Source organism: Dipodomys merriami, unplaced genomic scaffold, assembly GCF_024711535.1.
Source record: "Dipodomys merriami isolate MVZ:Mamm:240054 unplaced genomic scaffold, mDipMer1.0.p SCAF_37, whole genome shotgun sequence".
NCBI classification, from domain to species: domain Eukaryota; kingdom Metazoa; phylum Chordata; class Mammalia; order Rodentia; family Heteromyidae; genus Dipodomys; species Dipodomys merriami.
Window position 1 is genome coordinate 8,199,343 of NW_027205270.1, and position 22,605 is coordinate 8,221,947.

The 22,605-nt window shown below is 37.9% G+C and overlaps 1 protein-coding gene across 3 annotated transcripts in view; it reads left to right on the top strand.

The window, feature by feature from the left end:
- The window catches only part of Ctnna2 (catenin alpha 2), a 1,104,669-nt gene that overhangs the window by 367,025 nt on the left and 715,039 nt on the right, over positions 1–22,605 (top strand). For all 3 annotated transcript variants that reach the window (XM_069989104.1, XM_069989103.1, XM_069989105.1), the window contains one exon: positions 12,202–12,405. In XM_069989104.1, coding sequence (XP_069845205.1) covers positions 12,202–12,405 — 204 coding nt within the window. The remainder of the gene's footprint in view (positions 1–12,201; positions 12,406–22,605) is intronic.

The window sequence follows — 22,605 nt, forward strand, 5'->3', positions numbered from 1 at the left end:
TGAAGTGAGATTATAAGTTCTTATTTTACTTTTAGTTCTGTGTTTTTTCTCTATAGAAATGAAGATGATACGTTTTGGAGGATATGGAAATCACTTTCTTTTTTATTATGTTTTTATTGTAAAAATAGTGTATAGAGGGGTTACAGTTATATGAGTAAGGTAATAAGTACATTTTCTATTGAGTATTGTTACCTCCTCCTTTGTTTTTCCCCTACCATCCTGCCTCCCCAAATCCCCCCTCCTCCCCATGTTGTAAAGATAATTTTCAACATAATGTCTTTATTTCAGCATTTTGTTATTTCCCGTCCCCTCCCTAAATTAGAACAATGTATATACAAGTTGCAAGACTCCAACATCAAATACAGTGAAAACAGGGGATATACCGTTTGTGGAAAGAATATACAAAAGAAACAACAAAATCACATAGTACATTTTAAATACATTAAAAACAATAGCAAGCAAGAAAAAAAAACAAGTTGTGTCTCTGTCTTGGGAAAGCACTTTCTGATATAGGCCATCACAGGTATAGATGATACCATATGTTGCAAGGTGGTGGGAAGTAGACATAGGACTTCATTTGTCTTTCACCAGCAGGTGATGATTATGACATATGAGTTTCTGAGATAATGCTAGGGTAAAGAAACAGAACCTTGAGGTTCATCCACTTTCCAGGTAGATAAAGATAGAGATCGAGGAGGGCAGAAGGAAAATTATAGTACAACAGGGTTTTGTGAAGCATACAGAATGTTAAATTAGAGTGGATGGTAAATTGTGCTAAGAGCACAGTAGGGAAAGAAGATTAAAATTTGGAAAAGAAAGTTGGTCAACAAGGTAAAGAGTTCAAGGCATACGAAAGGGTAGCATGACAAGTTTATTGCTTCTCTTCCCCTCAAAAAGAGAAAATTTGTTACTCAGTTCTCTTATGATCTAATTTGAATAACTACATTTTGGATACTTACAAGTCAATAAGTTATAAAATGTCATTTGTGCAATACTAATCAAGCCACAATATAAGGAGAAAGATTATTAATCTTGCCTTGCATTGTAGTTGTTAATTGGTACCTTTGGCAGAATTTGAGAATGCCCTCATGAAATATCATGACCCAGGAAAACACACACACACACACACACACACACACACACACGATGAAATTAGTGGAAATGTGACTCACTTCCATTATATAGTAGCAAGAACCCAAAGCTCAACTCTTTTACCCAGTATATTAATTACCTTTGATGAATAACCCTGTCTTCTAAATATCAGTTTCTCCTCTACAGGAAAATTAATGTGGTTAAGCTAGACTGAGTTAGATTTCTTTTTTTTTTAAATTAAGTATGGATTTAAAACAAATACCCTTTAATTATCAAGTCATTGTCTTTGTCATTTATTTCTAATTAAACTGAACTATTTAATTATAATATCTTTAGGTAAGAGGTATAATTGGTTTGTTTTTAAATATATGTCTGAGAAGAAAGAGTGAGTTATAAACAAAATTATTCTCAATTTTAAAAAAGTAAGGCCATCTGAAACAGTGGATAGAGTTTTGACTGAAGCTTTATAAAAAATAGATGATTAAAACTCAACTTAGTTTCTTTCATTAATAATGCTGCCTCAATTAGAGTTGCAAACTTTTCATGTAAAACAGATTCACCCTGGGAGAGTCTGGCACAGAATGAAAAAGAGGGAAATGTATTCATTAATTATTGATCCATTTCAAGGAGAGTTAAGTGTTTAAAACTGAACAAATAACATGCTTTTGATTTAGACATCTTGGTTAATTTATTAAATCAGTTTTTAAGTTTTAGATTTCAAGCTTCAGAGTTTAAAAGAGGTATTTAAGGCATCCAAAGTCAGGATTGTGATCATTCATTCCTCATTGTCAATAGGTGTCTTCATTCTAATTTTCAGGGCCATAAAATCCGCCCCTACCCCACCTCCAGTCTATAGGATTTTAATAATGCTATGAGAAGCTGCCTGGGGGTTTAGTAGTCACACCTTTGACTTTGGGAAATCTGTGGACAGCAATTAATCAGAGGTACTGTTAGTTCAGTTCTGAATTTCATTAGGGCAGTAAAATAATTCATTAAATTAAATTAAAAAAAAAAAACACCTTAAACTTTGATCTCACTTGGACTCTTGAGGAACTTCAGAGATGGTCATAGAGTGAAGAGATGGTGATAAAGGAACCAGTAACATGAAAATGTATGTATCTCTGTACATTCCTGAGAAAAATCTCTGAATGAAGGACAAATATTTTTGCCCTTAACTATGCATTGTTACTTAGTTTTTCAGGTTTTTATTGTTTTAAAGACTTTCTAGCAGGACAACCTATTCCTTCAGAAGAATGAGTTTAACCTATTTAAGTTCCTCTTTGAGGTTTTTGCTTCTAAGAACTGAAAGTGCATGGCTATAAGAGCATGTTGACATTTATTCATTCTTTTGCTTGTTTGATTCAAAGTGGTTGTGCTGGGCAGCTGGTGGCAAGGAGCCTGTATTCAGGAGAACATACTAATTACTTGCTTTTCTTAGTTGCTACCTGGAATTTTGAAAGTAAAAACTATGGGGAAAAATCCAGGACATTTCTATTTTTATGGGGTTATCACAAAGAGTGGAATGAAATCACATAGGATTTCCCATTCCACTGTCATTTTCTGTTTTTATGATTATAAAATTAGATCTGGAGAAACAAATTATTCAACCAGTCCCTACTTTATATTATCAAATTCTTTTTCTTTGTCTTTTTGCCTGTCATGGGACTTGAACTCAGGGCCTAGGCACTGTCTCTGAGCTTCTTTTGCTCAAAGCTAGCACTCTACCACTTGAGTCACAGTGCCTCTTCAGGCTTTTTTTCTGTTTATGTGGTACTGAGGAATCAAACCCAGGTCTTCATGCATGCTAGGGAAATACTTTTACCACTAAGCCACATTCCCAGCTGGCAAATTCTTTTCTTTGTTGTTTTATGTTTTTTTATGTTTTGAAAATTCTGTATATATTCCAAGTGACTAAAATGTTCTCTATATGATGTTGACCTAATATTAAAAGGCAGGAAATGTAAAGATATCTAGATAAGACTTTCTTCCCACTTGTTCAATAGTCTCTTGGCTACTTAAAACAAAACACATAAAATAAAACAACAGCAACAAAAACATTGTCTTTCTTAGATACCTTGTCCATGAAGGTGTTAATGTACAAGTTAAAACCTCCACTCTATTGGTTCATGTATCTTCAGGACCATTTCCACTGTAATTCGAAATGGTCCTTTTATGCTCCTAGTCTAACCATATAGGGTATTTTCGATTGCTGCCTGAGTATAATTAGAAAAAAGTCAGTTTTAACGTGGCTAAGATATGTTTCTATTGTAAATTCCTGTTGACCAGTTTAAAGCAGAGTTAGGAGATTCAAATTCTATGAACTACCATTTTAAAACTTTTTATCCCTAATAGATATATACTAGGTATCATATCTCTTTGAAGTATGAAAGAATCATGTACAAGTGCAACTTCAATATCTAAAATGGAGAAGTGGTTAATGCATCAATGATCTCTTGGTGTTTGGCAGCACTGATGCAGAGAAATACAAAAGGGAAAGAGTGGAATGAAATGGCTAAGAGCATATACCAGAAGACATGTGCCTAGTTCCATTCTACCAGCCACTAAAAGGGCCTGGACAATGATTCATCTCCCTGAACACAGCCTGCCTGTGTCTAAATACCATCTAGGAATAGACTTATACATATTTTGTTTTCTGACTGACACAGTAGATTATACCTTCTAATTGAACATTTGTTGTATAAATGAAAGCAATTAATTTTAGATATTAATGCAGTTGACCATACTTGTAACTGATGTGGATTTGCATATGATAAACTTTCTTCCGAATGTTTCTGAATAGGTAGAATTGCCTGTGAAGGCTGACATGAGAGAAAATTATTAGAAATAAGCTGACAGAGCCTTTGGACTAGGATTCAGGCCAAATACTTGTTAGAAGAGAGCAGGAGAAACAGAGGCTTGGTGGGGTGGCAGAGGGCGGGGGTAGAGGGAGAGTGTGGATGGGGAGACTTATCACAGTTCTAAGAAAGCCCTAATAATGTCAGTAAAGTCATATCTGAAGTAGAGGTGGCCCAAGTGAGGAATTTCCATGGTGTGGGAATGGCAGACTGGGCTCTGTGAGTGACTGTGGCTTCCTTTGGCCAGGAGTAGCCTCCATGTGATGCTGTGGTGTTCCAGGTATAGAAGGTAGGTGGCATTAATGGTGTTCCCCTGAAGTTGTTTTCTCTTCCAGGCACCACACACATGACCTCATCTTATTTCTATCACTTCAGTAAAATTCTTGAAGTAGTTTTTGTATCCTGTTCTCTCTTTCACCTTGATTCTGGCTCCTGGACTTACTTGACCAATAGCCCTCTACTCTGTAGATCTTAGCTGAGGAGCATCCTTCTCAATAAAGACTTCTTGAGTGGCTTCTGTCTCCAAACTGTGCAAATTTAGCATCTCTCTCCATCATTTTGTTATATCATCAGTATATTTTTCCAAGTTACAGTTGATTATATGGGTTTGATTAGACAATGAATCACTGGAAAGAATTAGGAATGAGGATTTTTCCTTTGACATCTGATGTAATGGACATCAATTTATTGAATCAACAAGTTAACCTCTTAATCATCCATTGGAAGGATGAGGTCACTTGAGTGACATAAAACACCAGAGTATGACAGATGATAATTATATATTATGTTTGATTTAAGAGAATCATACCTTTTTCATAATGATGATTTATTACTCATTTCAACCACTGTGGAAGGAATTTGGAGCTTAAAATCTAAAGACTTGTGTTCAAGTCCTATATTTTAATTAATTGAATGACCAGGCCATCATACTTCTGGTTTCTCTTTCTACTTAATAAGAGAGGCTCATACCATAGACATAGATTTGTACATATCATACTACTTGTGGTTGATGTATTCAACTTTTTGCTTTGACAGAATTCTTCCTACTTTCTCTTCTTGTGTGGAGACTGCTTTAAGCTACTTCATGGTCCTATGTTTATACTGCAATTTTACATGACATAAGACTTACAGAGTGGATGAGAGGACCAATTTGAAAGTGGTTCTCTCCTAACAACTGTATTGGTGATAAAGATGAGTAAACATATTGTTCTGGGAAGCAGTTTTAAATTATATGGATTCGAGTTATTTTATGAGACAGGTGATTTAACCAACTGAGCTATAGAGCCACTCTGGAATTATTTGACGTTAAAAAATTGACCAAGTTCAACCCACAGAACAAAATTGCAGATCAATTTTGCGGGGATGCAGAGCTGACTGTAGCACCATTGTGGCGGCGACTGTAACTCTTTATGGATTCCACTTTTTTGCCCTGTAAACTACAATTTTTAAATTGAAAATATTAGTCCAAACTAACTTAAAAAATCACAAAACACAAACTTTTATGCAAGTCAAATAAGCAGAATGAAAGCAGAGAGGACATGAAATTAAACTCAGTTTTAAAATGTTAAACCATTTCTCAGAGATGCTGGTCCATGATTTTAAAATGAACTGGTATGACCGTATGAGATAGAACTAAAAGATCAAAAGGAATCAAGGACGAAATGAGCTTCAAAAATGCAAACAAGGTATTGGTTTTAAAAGTAAAATCTGAGTGGACTAATGTCAATCCATTTGAAAACACCAGAAAGCTCTTTTCCAGGAACATATCTTTGTCTTGGGGAGAGATGTAAGCGTTGGACTTGCCCCTTCATTCACTATTCGGTGCTGGCATTTTGACCGAGTTAAAATATTCTCTTGCTGGGTGCCAGTGGCTCAAGCCTGTAATCCTAGCTACTCAGGAGGCTGAGATCTGAGAATCATGGTTAAAGCCAGCCTGGGAAGGAAAGTCCATGAGACTCTTATCTCAATAAACCACTAGAAAACCGGAAGTGGCACTGTGGCTCAAGCAGTAGAGTGCTAGCCTTGAGCTGAAGAGCGCGGGGACAGCGCCCAGGCCCAGAGTTGAAGCCCCACAACCGACAAAAAAATAAAATAAAATAAATGCAATATTCCCTGTAGAACCAGGAAGAAGGAAGGCAACACTACTTCATGCCAGCAGAGGGCAGCATCACAGAAATGCAACACTGCTGAGGTGATGGAAAAATAAGAACGTGAATGTGTTCAGAGATCATCTGCTGAGTACAAAGGACAGCGAAGTGTTAGGCAAAAACTTGTCTACATGGTTTCCTTTTCTTCTTTTCTTCTTTCTCTTTTCTTTCCTCTTCCCCTTCCCTTTTAATCATTTCTAAATAATGCCTACTCTTCTCTCATCCCAACTTGGTTTTCATTCTCTGAGTGCTTCCTTTCCTAGGAGTCAGCTCCAGGGGTTTCTTTTACTCTATTTTTAGGAAGTATAGCTAGAATCATTTCTTCTAGCTCCTAAGTCTATGGCTTTCTTTGGTTCTTTTAGTCCTATTATTTTCTCATTGTAAAGTCTGTGTGAGATTACCAGTTCCCTGAAAACACAATGACTCTTCCCCCCCTCCCTCTCTCTCTTGCTTGCTCGCTCACTCTCTCTCACGCTGTTTGTCCTTTCCTATTTATCTCAGTCTCTCTCTTCCATTTTTCTCTTTCTCCCTCCATCCCACCCTACTTCTCATTTTCCCCACCTGTGTACATAACCCACTAACATATACTCTGATGCACACACACATACATATACAAGTAACTTTTTTGATATCCCATGCACACACATGTACACATATACTGCATCTTCCACAAATATATTCAATCCAGAACCATCTTCTCAAACACAGACACTTCATTTCAAATGCATGAGTATATGTATACAAACAAAACCTACCATTCAGAAAAATGCAGACACAATTCCCATCTCCACACACACACACACACACACACACACACACACACACACACACACACACACACATGGCAGCATGCACTGCACTTCACCTTTCCACCTTCCTCTCCTCTGAGTGGCTTCCCCTCACTACTCTTTCACATCCACATTGAAATATTTCACATTTCACACCTGCATCACAGACACAGATGAGAAAGTTATAAATTTACTGTTTCTTTCCCAGGGAGATTTTTTTAAAAAGCTCTTCCCTTGTGATCTATAAATAATGAATAATTCCATTAGAAATGTGATGGATAGTATAACTTTTCTACAGTTTGTCAAGCCCAGTGCTTCATGTATTTCGAGCCATGACAGCCGCCAGCCATGGCAGACAGGTAGCTCCACAGCTGACACCATCAGCTGACATGGCAAAATCCCCCAAACAGTGTTCCTTGGGTTCTCATAGACAATGCATGCATTTTGAACTTATTTCTCTCTGTGTTTCTGTGGATTTGGGAGATTCACACTGAGCTAACTCCTGTAACTCAAAGCTCCCCAAATCATTTCATATGCTCATTTTCTGTGGGCCATACAGTACTTCCAAAACATATGTGTCCATGTAACCTTTTTTTTTCATAAAAAATATCCAATCTCTAAGCTCCATGCACTATAGGAAAGTACTTAGGAGATGGTGCTTTAATGACAAGTGATACATTCTCCTATGTGCTGCTGAGAAGCCTTATTGAAAAGTATAAATGTGTCTTTATACATTTCCATCCAATTGGCACTTAACACAAGATCTGTCCTAAGGCCAATAGATATCATTGAAGTGTCTTCAGAAAATGTAAAGCAGAACAAATGTTTACTGTGCTTTATGTTGATATTGCTCTCTATAAAAGAGGTCTTTGAAAAATCAGAAAGATAGTCTACTAATATGTTTATTATAAGTGTGTTTTGGTTTTGGTTTTGACTTGATTGTAAGTGAGTTTTGGTTCCATTGCTATCTATCTTCCTATCTATCTGTGTCTGTTTTCCTCCTTTTTTGCAGTACTGCAATTTGAACTCAGAGACTTTTATATGTGAACTTGACACTCTTATTACTTGAGCTATGCCCCCAGCTTATCTATCTGTCTGTCTGTCTATCTACCAAATTACTGGAAACTACTTTCAGATAGTACCTAGAACATTTGCTTGAGGCCGGTCTCAGACTATGGTTTTCTTACCCATACACTTTGGGTAGCTGTGATTACAGATACCTAGTGTCTTGCCTTGCTTGTTGGTTAGGATGGAGTCTTATTAATATCAGGCCAGTCTCAAAACACAAACTTTGGACTTCTGTCTCACAACAGGCTGGGATTACAGGTATGTGTTATTCAAGGCAGAAAGCCAATTTTTAATAATACATGATAATGAAAATACTTAGTCCTAACAGTGGGGGCCCATGCTCATAATCCAAGCCATTGGGCCAACTGAAATTGGAAGATTGTAGTTCAAGGTCAGCCCAGGTGTGCACTGGAGAGCCCTATTGATTAATAGCTGAGCATGGTGAAATATGCTTGTCATACCTGCTGTGAGAGGAACCCTACAAATAAACAGATCTTAGTTCAAGATGTAGCTGGGTAGGAAGCAAGACTCTATCTCTAAAATAAACAATGCAATTAGGAGACAGTGGCTCATGCCTATATTCTTAGCTACTCATGAGTCTAAGATACAAGGATCAAAGCTCAGAGTCAGCCCAGGGAGACAAATCCATGGAAATGTTATCAAATTAACTAGCAAGAAGCCAAAAGTGGAGACATGGCACAAATGGTAGAGCACCAGCTATGAATTTTTAATAAAGCCAAGCAAGAGCACAAGGTCCTCAGTTCAACCCAGTACTAGGAAATAAAGAAATAAAATAGTCAGTGCAAAAAATGGATTGCAGATGAAACTAGGTGGTCGATGGTAGATGGCTTGCCAAGCAAGTAAAAGGCAGACTTCAAACATATATATGCTTATGTGTATTATGAATGCACATTTATAGTGAGAAAGAAAAGAGATAAAATACTTATGCCTGAAAAGCAAAGCAGTAGAGAAAGAGAATTTAATCAAATCCACTGCCTTTTATATAGACTCAGGATTTAATACAGACTTGGGAGTGGCAGAAATATCTGTGCTACCTCTCAGATTTTCTTTGGAATTTCCACCTATAAAGAAGGGCCCCAAAGAACTATCATTTTTATGAAGGCCACTCATGATTTAGACAGTTGTATCCAAGAACACAGCACAGGGACTAACTTCCAGACATTAAACTTTGGAATTCAGTAAACAATTGTTTTGTAAATCCTTTCCCAAGATTTGAGAGTGCAAATGTGAACTTGTCCTCACACTGAAGCTCAACACAGAATATCCATCTCCTCTTTGCAAGACTGTACATATCTGACTTCTAAACTGAGGCAGAGATTTGCACAACTACTGATTTTCTAGGAAATCTACAATCCTGCCACACTCTAGCATTGCTATATGTTTTTAGTCTGTATTTTTTCCTTCCTAAATTATAAACTGCTACACCCATTGGGCAAAAGCTCAAAACTTTTGTACTTAGATTTCTCTCTCTCTCTCTCTCTCTCTCTCTCTCTCTCTCTCTCTCTCTCTCTCTCTCTCTCTCTCTCTCTCTCTCTCTCTCTCTCTCTCTCTTTCCACATTCTCTTTCTCTTTCCTCCCCCATCTCTCTCCTACTCTCCCACTCTGCTATAGATATTCTTATTAAAAAAATAAAAACAGAGAAACAAATCTCTGGATGTACCCAGCATACCCTTTGGCAAATAATCTAGGATGTTTTGGAAGACTGGGAAAAACCTTGCTGGAGCACATAGCTGAACTTTCTTTATAATCAGTAAGCAGTTATTTTATACTACATTAGAATTTAAAAAATCATTTAAGCTGTCTTCTATGTTCCCCACTTCCCTTTGTAACTTTGTGCGCTTGTAGTAGGCATATAGCACCTTGCTGGTTGACAGATTGGCAATGACTTTCTGCATTCATTCGTTTTTCTTATTCTATTGGTTAATACATTCAGTTACTGTTTTCTAGTACTATCTTAACCTGCTAAGTATGTAAGGTTAATGAGCTTGGGATATTTAAAGAATAATGAGCTTTGAAGAAAACAATAATGGCATTGAAATTTCACTGTGGGATCCTTGGGCTGGAAAACTATTTCCCATCACTGCCCTTATTGGCTCTGGACCTGTGTGCGTGTGTGTTGTGTGTGTGTGTGTGTGTGTGTGTGTGTGTGTGTGTGTGTGTGTGTGTGTGTGTGTGTGTGCATCTCTAATGAAGATGAACATCCTGCTTCCTGAAGCAGATCATTCCACTTTGGTTAACACGGCTGGAATGATCCTTGCTACTTTAAGCAGAAATGGCTTCCCTAAAGGGAACTAACCTATGTGTAATGTGAACATCACCTTTTTGCTTCACCAGTTGATTATCACCTTCATCCATTTCTCCACTGCCTTGAATTGTGGCAAGTTTTCTGGGTATATTCCTTATCTTTCTGACCTTTTTTAAAATCTTTTTTTTTTTTTTGGTTCTCATCCTTCTGTATCTCTGTCATATTTGGTCTTCTCTTCTTACTTATTCAACATGAAAGGATGTTGTTCTCAATTGTTAGGATTTCAGTGTGAAGTAGTCCCTGCAGTCTCATGCATTGAAGGATTCATCTCCAGGTAGTGGTGCTGTTTGGGCAGTTGTTGGAAACTTAAAGCGGTAGAATCTAGTTGGAGGATATAATTCACCAAGTGCATGCTTTTGAAGTTGGTTCCCACACGCTTCCTTCCGCTCTCTACATTTGCTCACTGTAGGTGGACAGCTTATACTCCACATGCTCCCACTGCCATGATTCTCTGCCTTACTCATGATCAGTCTAGAAACCATAGAGCCAACTGTGGTAGACAGAAACCTCTGAAACCATGAGACAAACAAATCCTTCTTTCCATCCCCTTGTAAGATGTTTCTGTCATGTTTGGGGGCACATCTACACAAAAGTAACTAGCACACTTACCTTGTGTCTAAGTACCCTTCAGAATTCCTGCATCTCTATCAGGGCTAACATCTCTCTTGAGTTCTGGGCATGTGTTCCCATCCATCTATGGACGCTTCTGCCAACAAGATTCCAGACTCCTCCTACTTAGGCACAGCTCTAAGCTCCCATACTCAGTGATGCCTTACTTTTAGGAAACATCTCTTTGGGAACATGTCAGTACCCCCATTAAGTTGCTCTCAGTTAATCATGAGAAATTTCACACACATATGTGCACGTATATTCTTTATGAATCCTTTTCTACAAATACTAGATTTTTGTACAGCTTTTATTGTAAAAATACTGCACAGAGGGGTTACCGTTACATGAACAAGGTAAGGAGTGAATTTCCTATCAAGCAATTGCCTCCTCCTTTGTTTTTCTCCTACCATCCCTTCCCTCCCACCTCCACAACTACCCCCCACCGATGTTGTAAAGTTTGTTTTTTAACATAGTGTCTTGTACATCTCATTGTTACAATGGGTCAATCTCTATTTAAGCATTTTGTTTTTTCCCTTCCCCTCCCCAAATTAGAGAAGTGTATATACAAGATTCAGGGCACCCGAAACAAATACAGTGAAAACAGGGGTTAGATTTTATGCCCAGAAAGCACTAGCTGATGCCTGCCTAGCTACTCAGGAAGCTGAGATTTAAGGATCGAAGTTCAAAGCCAGCCTGGGCAGAAAAGTATCTCCAATTAACCACCCCAAAGCTGGAAGTGGTGCTGTGGCTCAAGTGGCAGAAGGCTAGCTTTGAAAAAAAAAAGTTCAGGCCCTGAGTTCAAGCCACAAAAGTAGCACAAATAACAATGACAATGACAACAACAACAAAACTTTTTAATCTAGGTTTTATGTAAAATCTAGTTTCACATAGTTCTTAATCTTAAATTTTATATCAAATCTAGTTTATATAGTTCTTTAATCTCCCCTTAATCCTCCAAAGTGCTACACTGAAATGTGCTATCCTGGAAAGCTACACGTGTTTTTTTTTAAAAAAAAAAAAAATCAAGAATGGGGAGACAGTTTCACAGTCTCCTTGGAAAATGCTTCAGCCAAGACAGACTGCCAAGAACATATTCTTCCAACAAGATTTGCTGTTTTCAACCTGAAGATTACATTTAAGGCAAAAAGAAAAATAATCTCATAGAAGTTAATACATTGTCAAGGACATTTTAGAGTTTGTCTCAGTAACTAGTTTCCCTTCCTTGGGAGAGGAGTGTTGTCTCCTAGTCCAGCAAGCTGAGTTCACCCACAGCCACCTCTTCCCTGCTGATATATATTTTTTCCTAATTATTTTAGAATAAGATCATTCTGGACCCCATGACTTTCAGTGAAGCCAGGTTCCGGCCGTCGCTGGAGGAGAGGCTGGAAAGCATCATCAGTGGTGCAGCTCTCATGGCAGACTCATCCTGCACAAGAGATGACCGGCGGGAACGCATCGTGGCTGAGTGCAATGCGGTGCGACAGGCGCTCCAGGATCTGCTCAGCGAATACATGAATAATGTAAGTCTGGAGGCTCAGTTTTCCTCTCTCTGTGGATTCTGTCCTGCGATCTTGAGGCTGTTAGGAAAGCATGCGTAGCCTGGTACGAGAGGACAGGTGTACCCTGAAGTGTGTTAGGTGAAACCAAAGAATTGCTTTGGGACAGTCTGTGTCCTGATTTTGTTTCAGCATGCATGTTTAGTAGGGAAGGAATTGATGGGGAGTTAAATCTTAGGAAAACTTTTACTTTCTACTGAACGGTTTCTTCTTGGGCATTGTAGTGGTTGCCTGCAGTTTGGTGTTAGTATGATTTCAGTTGGTAAAAATCAGATGATTGGTGGACACTATAGGGGATGTGCTGTAGATGTTCATATTCACAGCTAAAAGGCGGTAATAAGCATAACAGGTTTTAAATGGTCTCAATGAGTTGGTTAAGGTGGAGAAATTCCAGCTGCACTAAAATCTGCAAAAGTTTTATGAATTCACTGCATATGTAAAAATTCTTATAAATGAGTCTGTAGGTGTTTGTACAAATATGAGGGGTTCCTGGCTATCCTGTGATGCATACTATCACCATCCTCTCTTTAGTGATAGAATGTGACAATTTGTGTATTCCTTGCTTTGAAAGGCACTATATTCGAGTTGTATTGATTTGCTACATTCATTCAACTGAGGTGATGCCCAGTACCTATCACAGTGACTGGTCCAGAGCTCTCCCAGAGCTAGACTGTTGGGTTTGAGAGAATGCAACATAAATTGGAGGGGAAAAAACACATAGATGAAGTCGTCTTGATATTATACATTGACAGAATGCTCTATGTAGAGGTCAGGTAAGTTAACAGTGTCCCTGAACATCTGTTGCTTTATGCTTTTGCAATGCATACTGGGTATTGTAATCATACCTCCGGTAATGCTGAATCAATACAGGCAGGCAGCATTTTACTTGCCCCACCATGCGGTAATATATTCAATTCAGGAGGCAGTCATGCAGCCTGTAGGTTCAGCAAGGAGTCAGTACTGACACTGACCATGCTCTTCCTGCCAGATTCCAAGGAGCTTTACTCAGAAACCAAAAGAACGCTTCACGAGGAAACTCTAAAAACTGAAATACAAAATATGTTTGCTTCCTATGAGCCTCCAGATTATTTGATTGGAAGACCCACCCATTTTGAGCACAGAGAAAGTAAAGTGTGGATGCATCCTGTGATATCCAGCTACTTCTAAAGACTGCTGTATAGGACCTGGAGAGCTATGATTTTTCTCAATGGGGTTTATGTAGGGTCCAGAAAGCAATGGTGACATTTGTGCTTCCTACCCAGAGAAAATATGTCACATAACACACTTATCAGGAGAGAATGTTAGTAAAATTGGAGATCCTATTTGTTGTAGTTTGTAACAGAATATCAGTGATCTAATAGTTTGTCTGTGGGATTCTGTTTTATATTGAGGCACGCTGGTATTTCTGTCAATGAATAATTATTTCTAAAGAAACAGAAATTTCAGAGACGTTGATGGTTAAGATGTCAAAATAAATAAATCAGAAAAGTATGTTCTGATGAATAGAAATCTCTGAATATGATTAAAGAAGAGCTGATGTAGATGTGATATGTAATTTTCAGTTTGATGTTGAGAAAGCTGTCAAAGTAGACGTTCTTTTATGTCACATGGATCAACAGAGCTGATGGATTTGTGTTTTATTGACTCTAGGCTTCTATTCTTTAGTTCAGAATTTTGTGACACAGGAATGGTTTGAATTTGTATTATAATTTGCTTGCTATTTTGACATGGCTGTAGAGAATACATGGAATGGAATGGTGTTTAAATTTCAAAGTATACAGATTCTGTGCATGTTGCACACCAGGTTCAAATCCTGAAACAAAACATTTCCTAATTGATGTTTATCCAGACAATTGAAAAATTGTGTTGATCTTTAGACTTTTTCAGTGATTTCTAAATAGATAGGAGTACCGTTGTATTTCCTCCATGATCTATAACCAACCTCCATGATCCATAACCAGTGTACTTGTTACTATGGAAACATACCAATTTGTATTTCTTTTATAAAGAATATATTAATTTATTTTTATAGACATGCATTAATAGTATATAAAGGTTTGAGTATGATAATTCCTCAGATGCATACAGTGTACATTGAACAAGTTAATCCCTGTAATATATTCCTTTAATTACTCTTTCCTTTTCATAAGCAGTGTTTCAACCATTTATATATGTGTGTATGCATATATATATGAAATATACTTTAATCTCTTTCATTGCCTGTTACCCACTCCTTTCTCCCGTCCTCCACCTGCTACTTCTCCCTGAAGACAGTGTCCCTCTTTTGCTCATATCCCATTATTAACTTAAAGAAACATATAGCCATTTATCCTTTGACCAGGAAATCAATTGTGTAGTTACTAGCACCCAGTAAGTTATTCAGTATTCCTAGTTTGTTATATTTCATTTTAAACCATCTAAGCTTTAGGAATGAAGATATTATCAAATTATTACCTTGCAGATTTTACCTTAATGTGAGAGTCGATATCATCAGCATCAAAAAGTCATTAAACAGAAGGGATTTAAAGATTGGCACAACTGACAACTGACATTTTCTAGATTCCCCACATCTACTGATAAGTCCCTGATAGACATTTAGAATATTCAACTGATGTTCATCCAGAGCTATTTGAAAACCCTGAACATGCCAAGAAGTATGAGTGGACAGAGAGATGCTGTACACTACATGACTAGCACAGGGCAACAGTTATCCAGAATCCTCGGCTATGATTTGGCCAGTTGGGTCACTTTGAGTTCAATTGGATGCCATTTGTTTGTTAGATATTTTAATAAATGTTTATTTAATTAAGTGAATCTGTGCACATGTGATTGAAGATGTGATCAAAATTATGCACTTAAAAGAAAGTGTGGTATAAAGAAATGGTTTGTGTGAACAGATAGATTTGAACAGGAAGTTCAAGTGCATATTACTAAAGTGTTACAAAAGTGATAGGAAGTCCTGACTGCTGTAAGTTGTTAGATCAAGTTTTGGATATAACTTGAGGTAAAAATGTTCTTTCCAATAGTCCTACTGTAAACAGACCATTGTTATTGTCTATCTGTGAAAATTCACAGGTATAGACTCTTTTGCAAAAAGACATGTGGCCTATAATTATAAGTTTGATTAGCGCCATCAGTGAGGTTGTTGGAGTATTATAGTTTGTTCTAAATTATAATGAACACATAAAATTTCCTATGCAATCTACAATTATATATATATAACATATTTTCTGGAAAATAAACTTCTTTATTCTTTTCTTTCCTTCTTCTTCTTTTTGTTTTTGTTTTTTTTTTGGTCAGTTGTCGGGCCTGAACTCTGGGCCTGGGCACTGTTCCTCAGCTCTTCAGCTCAAAGCTAATGCTCTACCACTTGAGCCACAGTGCCACTTCTGGCTTTTTCTTCTTATGTGGTGCTGAGGAACCAAACCCAGAGCCTCATGCATGCAAGGCAAGCACTCTACCACTGAGCCACCTTCCCAGCCCTAAACTCCTTTTTTTTTTTCATGAAAAGAAATCCTAATAATGACCCCATTATAGGAATTTTGTGATGCATTGAAGTTTGGGATGCTTTATTCATTTCGGTAAATGTGCATTGCCAGCCTGACATCATCCACCTTTTTAAGGTATCATAGGCTTCTGGGGATGCCAAACTAGGAAAGCCAAGTTCTTTGTTCTCATAGGACTTTACTCCAAAGGGAAGAGACAAACAACACATGCATATGTGATTAGAGCAAGGGTTGTTTCAGATGATGTTAAAATGCAAGGATAAAACAGAAAACTGGAAGGCAGGGAGCATGGGCGCATTTTCCCAGAAGTCTGGGAAAATGAAGATGAAGGACCTTCTGAAGGTGGGAAGCAGTGAGCACTTGAGGGGAAAGGAACAGTAAAGGCCTTGCCATGAGCAGAGGCCCAGTGAATCTGAACATCTCAGGGAGTCAGTGTAACTGATGTAAGAAAGTAAAGAAGGGCAGGAGATGGAGCTTGCCAAGTCATAGAGCATCTGCCTGTACAGGACCTTGTCTGCTATTACTTAAGATTTGACTTTCAGGTTAATGGAATGAGAGATCATTGGAGAGGGACGGCTGGACAGAAAATGTCAGGAGTCAGATGCAGAAAAAAGGATGTAGAACTAGAGGAGTTCTAAAGTGGGACAGACCTTGAAATAATTTACAGATATTGGCATCCTGGGTTAGGTGATAACAAGTCAAGTATTCAAATTCTGCCTCTATCATTAATAACAAATTTCTTATAAAGTAACCAGTGAGAAGAATGTGTCTGTTTTTCAAATACAAAACATTGGCATAGTGGGCTGGGAAGGTGGCTCAGTGGTAGAGCGCGCTTGCCTTGCATGCCTGAGGCCCTGGGTTCGATTCCTCAGCACCACATACACACTCACAAAAAAAGAAAAAAGCCGGAAATGGTGCTGTGGCTCAAGTGGTAGAGCGCTAGCCTTGAGCATAAGAGCTGAGGGACAGCGCCCAGGCCCAGAGTTCAGACCCCACGACCCAGACCAAAAAAAAAAAACATTGGCATAGTTACAGCCAGGTCAGCTGGAACTGATATGTTATCTTCATTTCATTTTTTTGTTGCACAGAAAATTCAGATTTACTAGCATTTATTAATTAGGCAGTGCCCGGATACTCTACTAGATACATTATGTTTTAATTGGTAGTTAAGTAAAAATCTATGTTTTAAAATTACGTTGCCAAAAAAGTGTCAGTATGGTTCATATTCTTATAAAAGACCAGAAAATATGATACTCCAAGTACTAAATTATAATGCAGAATGATAAGAAGAAAATTCAATACTTATTCTGGGTACTGAAACTATAAATATTGGATAACAAGGAGTCATAAGTTGTTTCTTCTTTATGCACAATTCACCATTAGGCCTTACAAGATTATGAGATGAGCAGTTGTGTGCGGCCTGTGTTGTGTGTTGTGGTGCTGTGCAGCTTGGTTAGTGTTTGTGGACAGGGACTCTTTGTATAGCTCAATTTTTTTTTAAAGAAAACAGTGAAGAAACATATTTTTAGTATTATATAAGTCAAGAAAAACTTTTCACAGGAGTGGTAGAGATATGTAGGTATCAGTTATGACTTGATGGTTTCTGACTGGTTAAAATATAGTATACTGCTTTATATATATATATATATATATATATATATATATATATATATATATATATAGTACACCGCTTTTTCATTGTATTTTTAATCTACAATGTAATGTAAATTTTACTTTATAAATTTAATCAAAATTCAAAGTTAAATTATATATAAGAACATATGTGTATGTGTGTGTTTGTGTGTGTATGAACACACAAAAGTCTATATACATATATACAGGTTATTTGATACTTGATCTGGCCATGTTGTTCATATTGGTCTAAAACTTTTCATCTTTCTACTTCAGCCTTCCAAGTGATGGGTTTATAAGAGTGTACCACTGGGGCTGGGAAGGTGACTCAGTGGTAGAGTGCTTGCCTTGCATGCATGAGGCCCTGGGTTTGATTCCTCAGTACTACATAAGCAGAAAAAGCCGGAAGTGTCGCTGTGGCTTGAGTGGTAGAGTGCTAGCCTTAAGCTGAATAGCGAGGGACAGTGCCCAGGCCCACAGTTCAGGTCCCACAACTGGAGGGAAAAAAAAGTATACCACTGTATCGGCTTAAAAATATACATGTATGTATTTAAAAAATTAACAAACAGCAACATTGAAGCCAACGCTTGAGATTGGAATGAGGGACCAAAGAACAGCAATGTTCAAACATACTATTCCTTAATGTGAAAGTCTCAGGTAAGTTAGTATAGTACCACAAGAGCTCAGACAACTATGGCCTTCTCACCGTTATTTTATAATACATGGTGGAAAAGGAGCATATATTCATAATAAATGTTGAAATTAATAAAAAATGAAAATGAACATAATTTATCATGTATCTCCTATGCAAAAACATTGCTCAAGTTTGATGTGTGCTTTTCTAATGTTTTGAGCTTATGGAAGAGTTCTATCTAACATCCACACTCACAAGTTATGCCTTGACTTTTTAAAAAATGGACTTTTCTAGTAAATCATGTTTTGTAATGTATTTTCTTTACTGAATATACTGTGGATATATCACCATATCAATAAACTTCCTCTAACATCTTGTTCACTGTCTGTATAATATTTTATTATGTGAGAATGTAATAATGGATTTAGAAGCAATTCATTTCAAGTTTAATTTTAGATAGATTATTGAAAAGATACATTGTGTGTACTAGAAGTAAAGAGTTTGAATTTTGAACTGAAAAATACCTAAAGAAAACAAAAACAACAAAAACAGGGAATAAGTGAGCACAAAACATTCCAATTTGTGTGGCTGGAGGATACTTGAAAAGTTTTACATAAAGAGGAAGGTAAAAAACAAAATGCTTAAATAGGGATCCAAGTTGACCATTGTAACAATGAGATGTACCAGACACTATGTTGAAAAATGAACTTTACAATTTAGGGTGGGGGGAATGTAGTTGTGGAGATGGGAAGAAAGGGATGATAGGGAAAAACAAAGGAGGAATAACAATGCTTGATAAGAAATGTACTCATTACCTTGCTCATGTAACTGTAACCCTTCTGTATAGTATTTTCATAATAAAAAACTTACTTAAAAAAGTTTTACCTGAAGGAAAAAACATTTTCATGCAAGAAAATATAAATGCCTATGGTATCTTATGTAAAAATATCATCTTCTACGTGAAACTGTACAGTGATAAACATCTGAAATCCTAGTAACCTGATTCAATGTTATCTTGGGCAACATAGGAAGGCCTGTGTTGAAAACAATTATAGCTAGGCACTGGTGAGTCATCATGTAATCCTAGCTACTCAGGAGGCTGAGATATGAGGGTCAAAGTTCAAAGACAACCTGGGCAGAAAAGTCTGTGATACTCTTACTCTTTTTTTTTTTTTTGTCGGTTGTGGGGTTTGAACTCTGGGCTTGGGCATTGTCCCTGCACTCTTCAGCTCAAGGGGAGCACTCTACCACTTGAGCCACAGAGCCACTTCAGGTTTTCTAGTGGTTTATTGGAGTTAAGAACCTTCCGGACTTTCTTGCTTGGGCTGGCTTTAAGCTGCAATCTTGAGTGGCGGATTACAGGCATGAGCCACTGGTGCCCAGCTTGTGAGACTCTTATAACTAATTAACCATCAAAAAGCCAGAAGTAGAGCTGTTGCTCAAGTGATAGAGAGCTCCAGCACTGAGTGAAAAAGCTTAGGGATAGTACACAGGCCCTGATTTCAAGTTCTAGTACTGGCTTGGATGTGCTCGCGCGCATGCGTACACACACACGCACACATGTACAATTGTGCCCCGAAATTATCTCCAATATATTTTTCTCTATTTTATTAATTTTCTGTATAAATCTGATTATTATTTGTCGGAGTTAAGTGCATCTTACTGCTGATGATAAGGACCCAGAACTGGTGAGCAAGTTCAATGATCGGGTTTGATGTCAGGTCCCAGAGAAGGTCTGAAAGGTTCTAAATGGGATGTTATCTGGAAGACAACCTTGGAGACTAGGCGTATGTCTATAGTAGGAACTACAGGAGGCATATAGGACCAGCCTCGGACGAAAGGAAAGTGGAAGTCTCTATTTAAAAAATAACCTGGGCTGGGCACTGGTGGCTCATGCTTGTAATCCTAGCCACTCAGGAGGCTGAGATCTGAGGATCATAGTTCATTGCCACTTGCCTTTTTTTTGGGGGTGGGGGGTGTGTGTCCAGTCCTGGAGCCTGAACTCTGGGCCTGGGCACTGTTCCTCAGCTCTTCAGCTCAAGGCTAGAGCTCTACCACTTGAACCACAGCATCACTTCTGTCTTTTTTCTTTTTTCTTATGTGGTGCTGGGAATTGAACCCAGGGCCTCAGGCATGCAAGGCAAACACTCTACCACTGAGCCACCTTCCCAGCCCCCCTGAGGATCATAGTTCAAAGCCAGCCCTGGCAGGAAAGTCCTTGAAACTCTTATCTCTGATAAGCCACTCAGGAAACCAGAAGTGATGCTGTGTCTCAAGTGGTAGAGCGCTAGCCTTGAGCTGAAGACCTGAGGGACAGCGCCCAGGCCTAGAGTTCAAGCCCCACAACCACCTCCCCCCAAAAAACACCAAAACAGAAAACCCTAAAACAATCATATAAAATGATGTTAAGCGAAATGAACTCCAAGACATGGACACAAGAGGTTTTTCTTTATTGTTGTTGTTTTTAATGTAATGTGATTTTTGTTTCTTTTGTATGTTCCCTTCCCCTCCCCCCTGTACATCCCCTGTTGTCACTGTATTTGATTTTGGTACCCTGGTATTGTATACATGTTTATTTGAATTAGGGAAGGGAAGGGGAACAACAGAATGGTGAAACCAAGGACAGAAGGGAGCCAATGCACCTGTGATAATCACAAGACAATATGTTGGAAATGATCTGAACAATTTGGGGGGGTGGGCATGGGAGGTAGGAGGAGGGAAAGTAGGAAAAAATGAGGGAAGGGGTAACAAGTTTGACCAAAGAAAAGTACTTATTGTCTTCGTTTTCTAACTGTACCCCCTCGCTACAGCACCTTGACCAAAAAAATAAAATAAAATAAAAATAAAAATAACACCTCAAACAGAAAAGTCTAGAGAGGTGGCTCAGTGGTAGAATGCCTGCCTAACAAGTGCTAAACCCTGAATTCAAGCCTCAGTTCCTTCAGAGAATAAATCTATATGTAAAAACACTGTGTGACATGCACGTGGTTACAAATACTGAAATAATACAGTAGTCTCTAGAGAGAACTCAAATAATGTAATTCCTTAGACAGAGTCAAAGCCCAACAAAATAAACACCAAGAATTGAATACTTGCAAGTAAGAGTAGGATGTGGAGTTGTGAAGAGAAGGGTAGACAAATGAAGGAGAGAAGGGGGGGCAGAGTCATTAGTTCATCGTATGTAGTACAAAATTAAGAGAAGTAAGGAAGACATGAGTGGGAGCAGCCTGAGAATGTTGAAAGGGGTGACACTGATCAAGATGTGTTGTATTCATAAACGGCTTCGTTAAGTGGCAACTCCTTTGTACAATAATGTAATGGTAATTTTTAAAAAGAAAGAAGTGCAAATGGTGATACGTTTGAAATTCATCTTGAAAGAAAGAAAAATAAAAAGACGAGCTTGTCATAGGAATTATTTCCCTGCTACGTCAGAAACGTGGGGAAATGACACATTATTTGTTATTCTTGTTGCAAGATGCATTTTGCTTTTAGTATTATCTACACCTTCTCTTTTCCCATTTTCAAATTATTATGTAGAGTAAGAGAAATTGGCTAATTATATTTTTCTATTCAAAACTTTCTTCTTAGATTGATGCTGGTAGCTCAGCCTATATATTCCTAGCCTATTAGGAGGCTAAGATCTGAAGGTTGCAGTTAGAAGCCAGCCCAAGTAGGAAAGTCCAAAGAACTGTTATGCAATTGACTAGCAAAAAGCAGGAAATGGTGGTATGTCTCAAGTGGCAGAGCACAAACCTTGAACAATATTTATTTTATTTATTTATTTTTTTAATTTTTATTTATTTTTTATTGTGAAAATACTGTACAGAGGGGTTACAATTACATGGGCAAGGTAATGAGTACATTTCTTATCAAACATTGTAGCCTCCTCCTTTGTTTGCCCTTCCCATCCCTTCCCATCCTCACCCCCCACCCAATCCTCCCCGCCCCCCCCCACCAAAGTTGTAAAGTTCATTTTCGACATAACAACTTGTACTTCTCATTGTTGCAACGGGTCCACCTGTATCCTTATTTAAACGACTTGTTTTCCCCTTCCCCTCCACAAATTATACCAACATCAAATACAGTGAAAGCAGGGGTTATACTGTGGGGGAGGGACATACAAAGCAACAATGAAATAATCTTATAAATGCATTACAAACAATGGCATGAAAGAAAAAAAACATTTGAATACATACCTTAGGGTTCATTTTCCTAACATCACCTTGTCTTACCTTTTCTGCTTGACTCAGACATATACTATAGTAGATATTGCAAATAAGGGAAACCATGGGATCTATGTTTCTTTGGGCTTGGCTTACTTCACTTAATATAATTTTTTCCAAGTCTTTCCATTTCCTAACAAATGGGGCAATGTCATTCTTTCTGATGGAG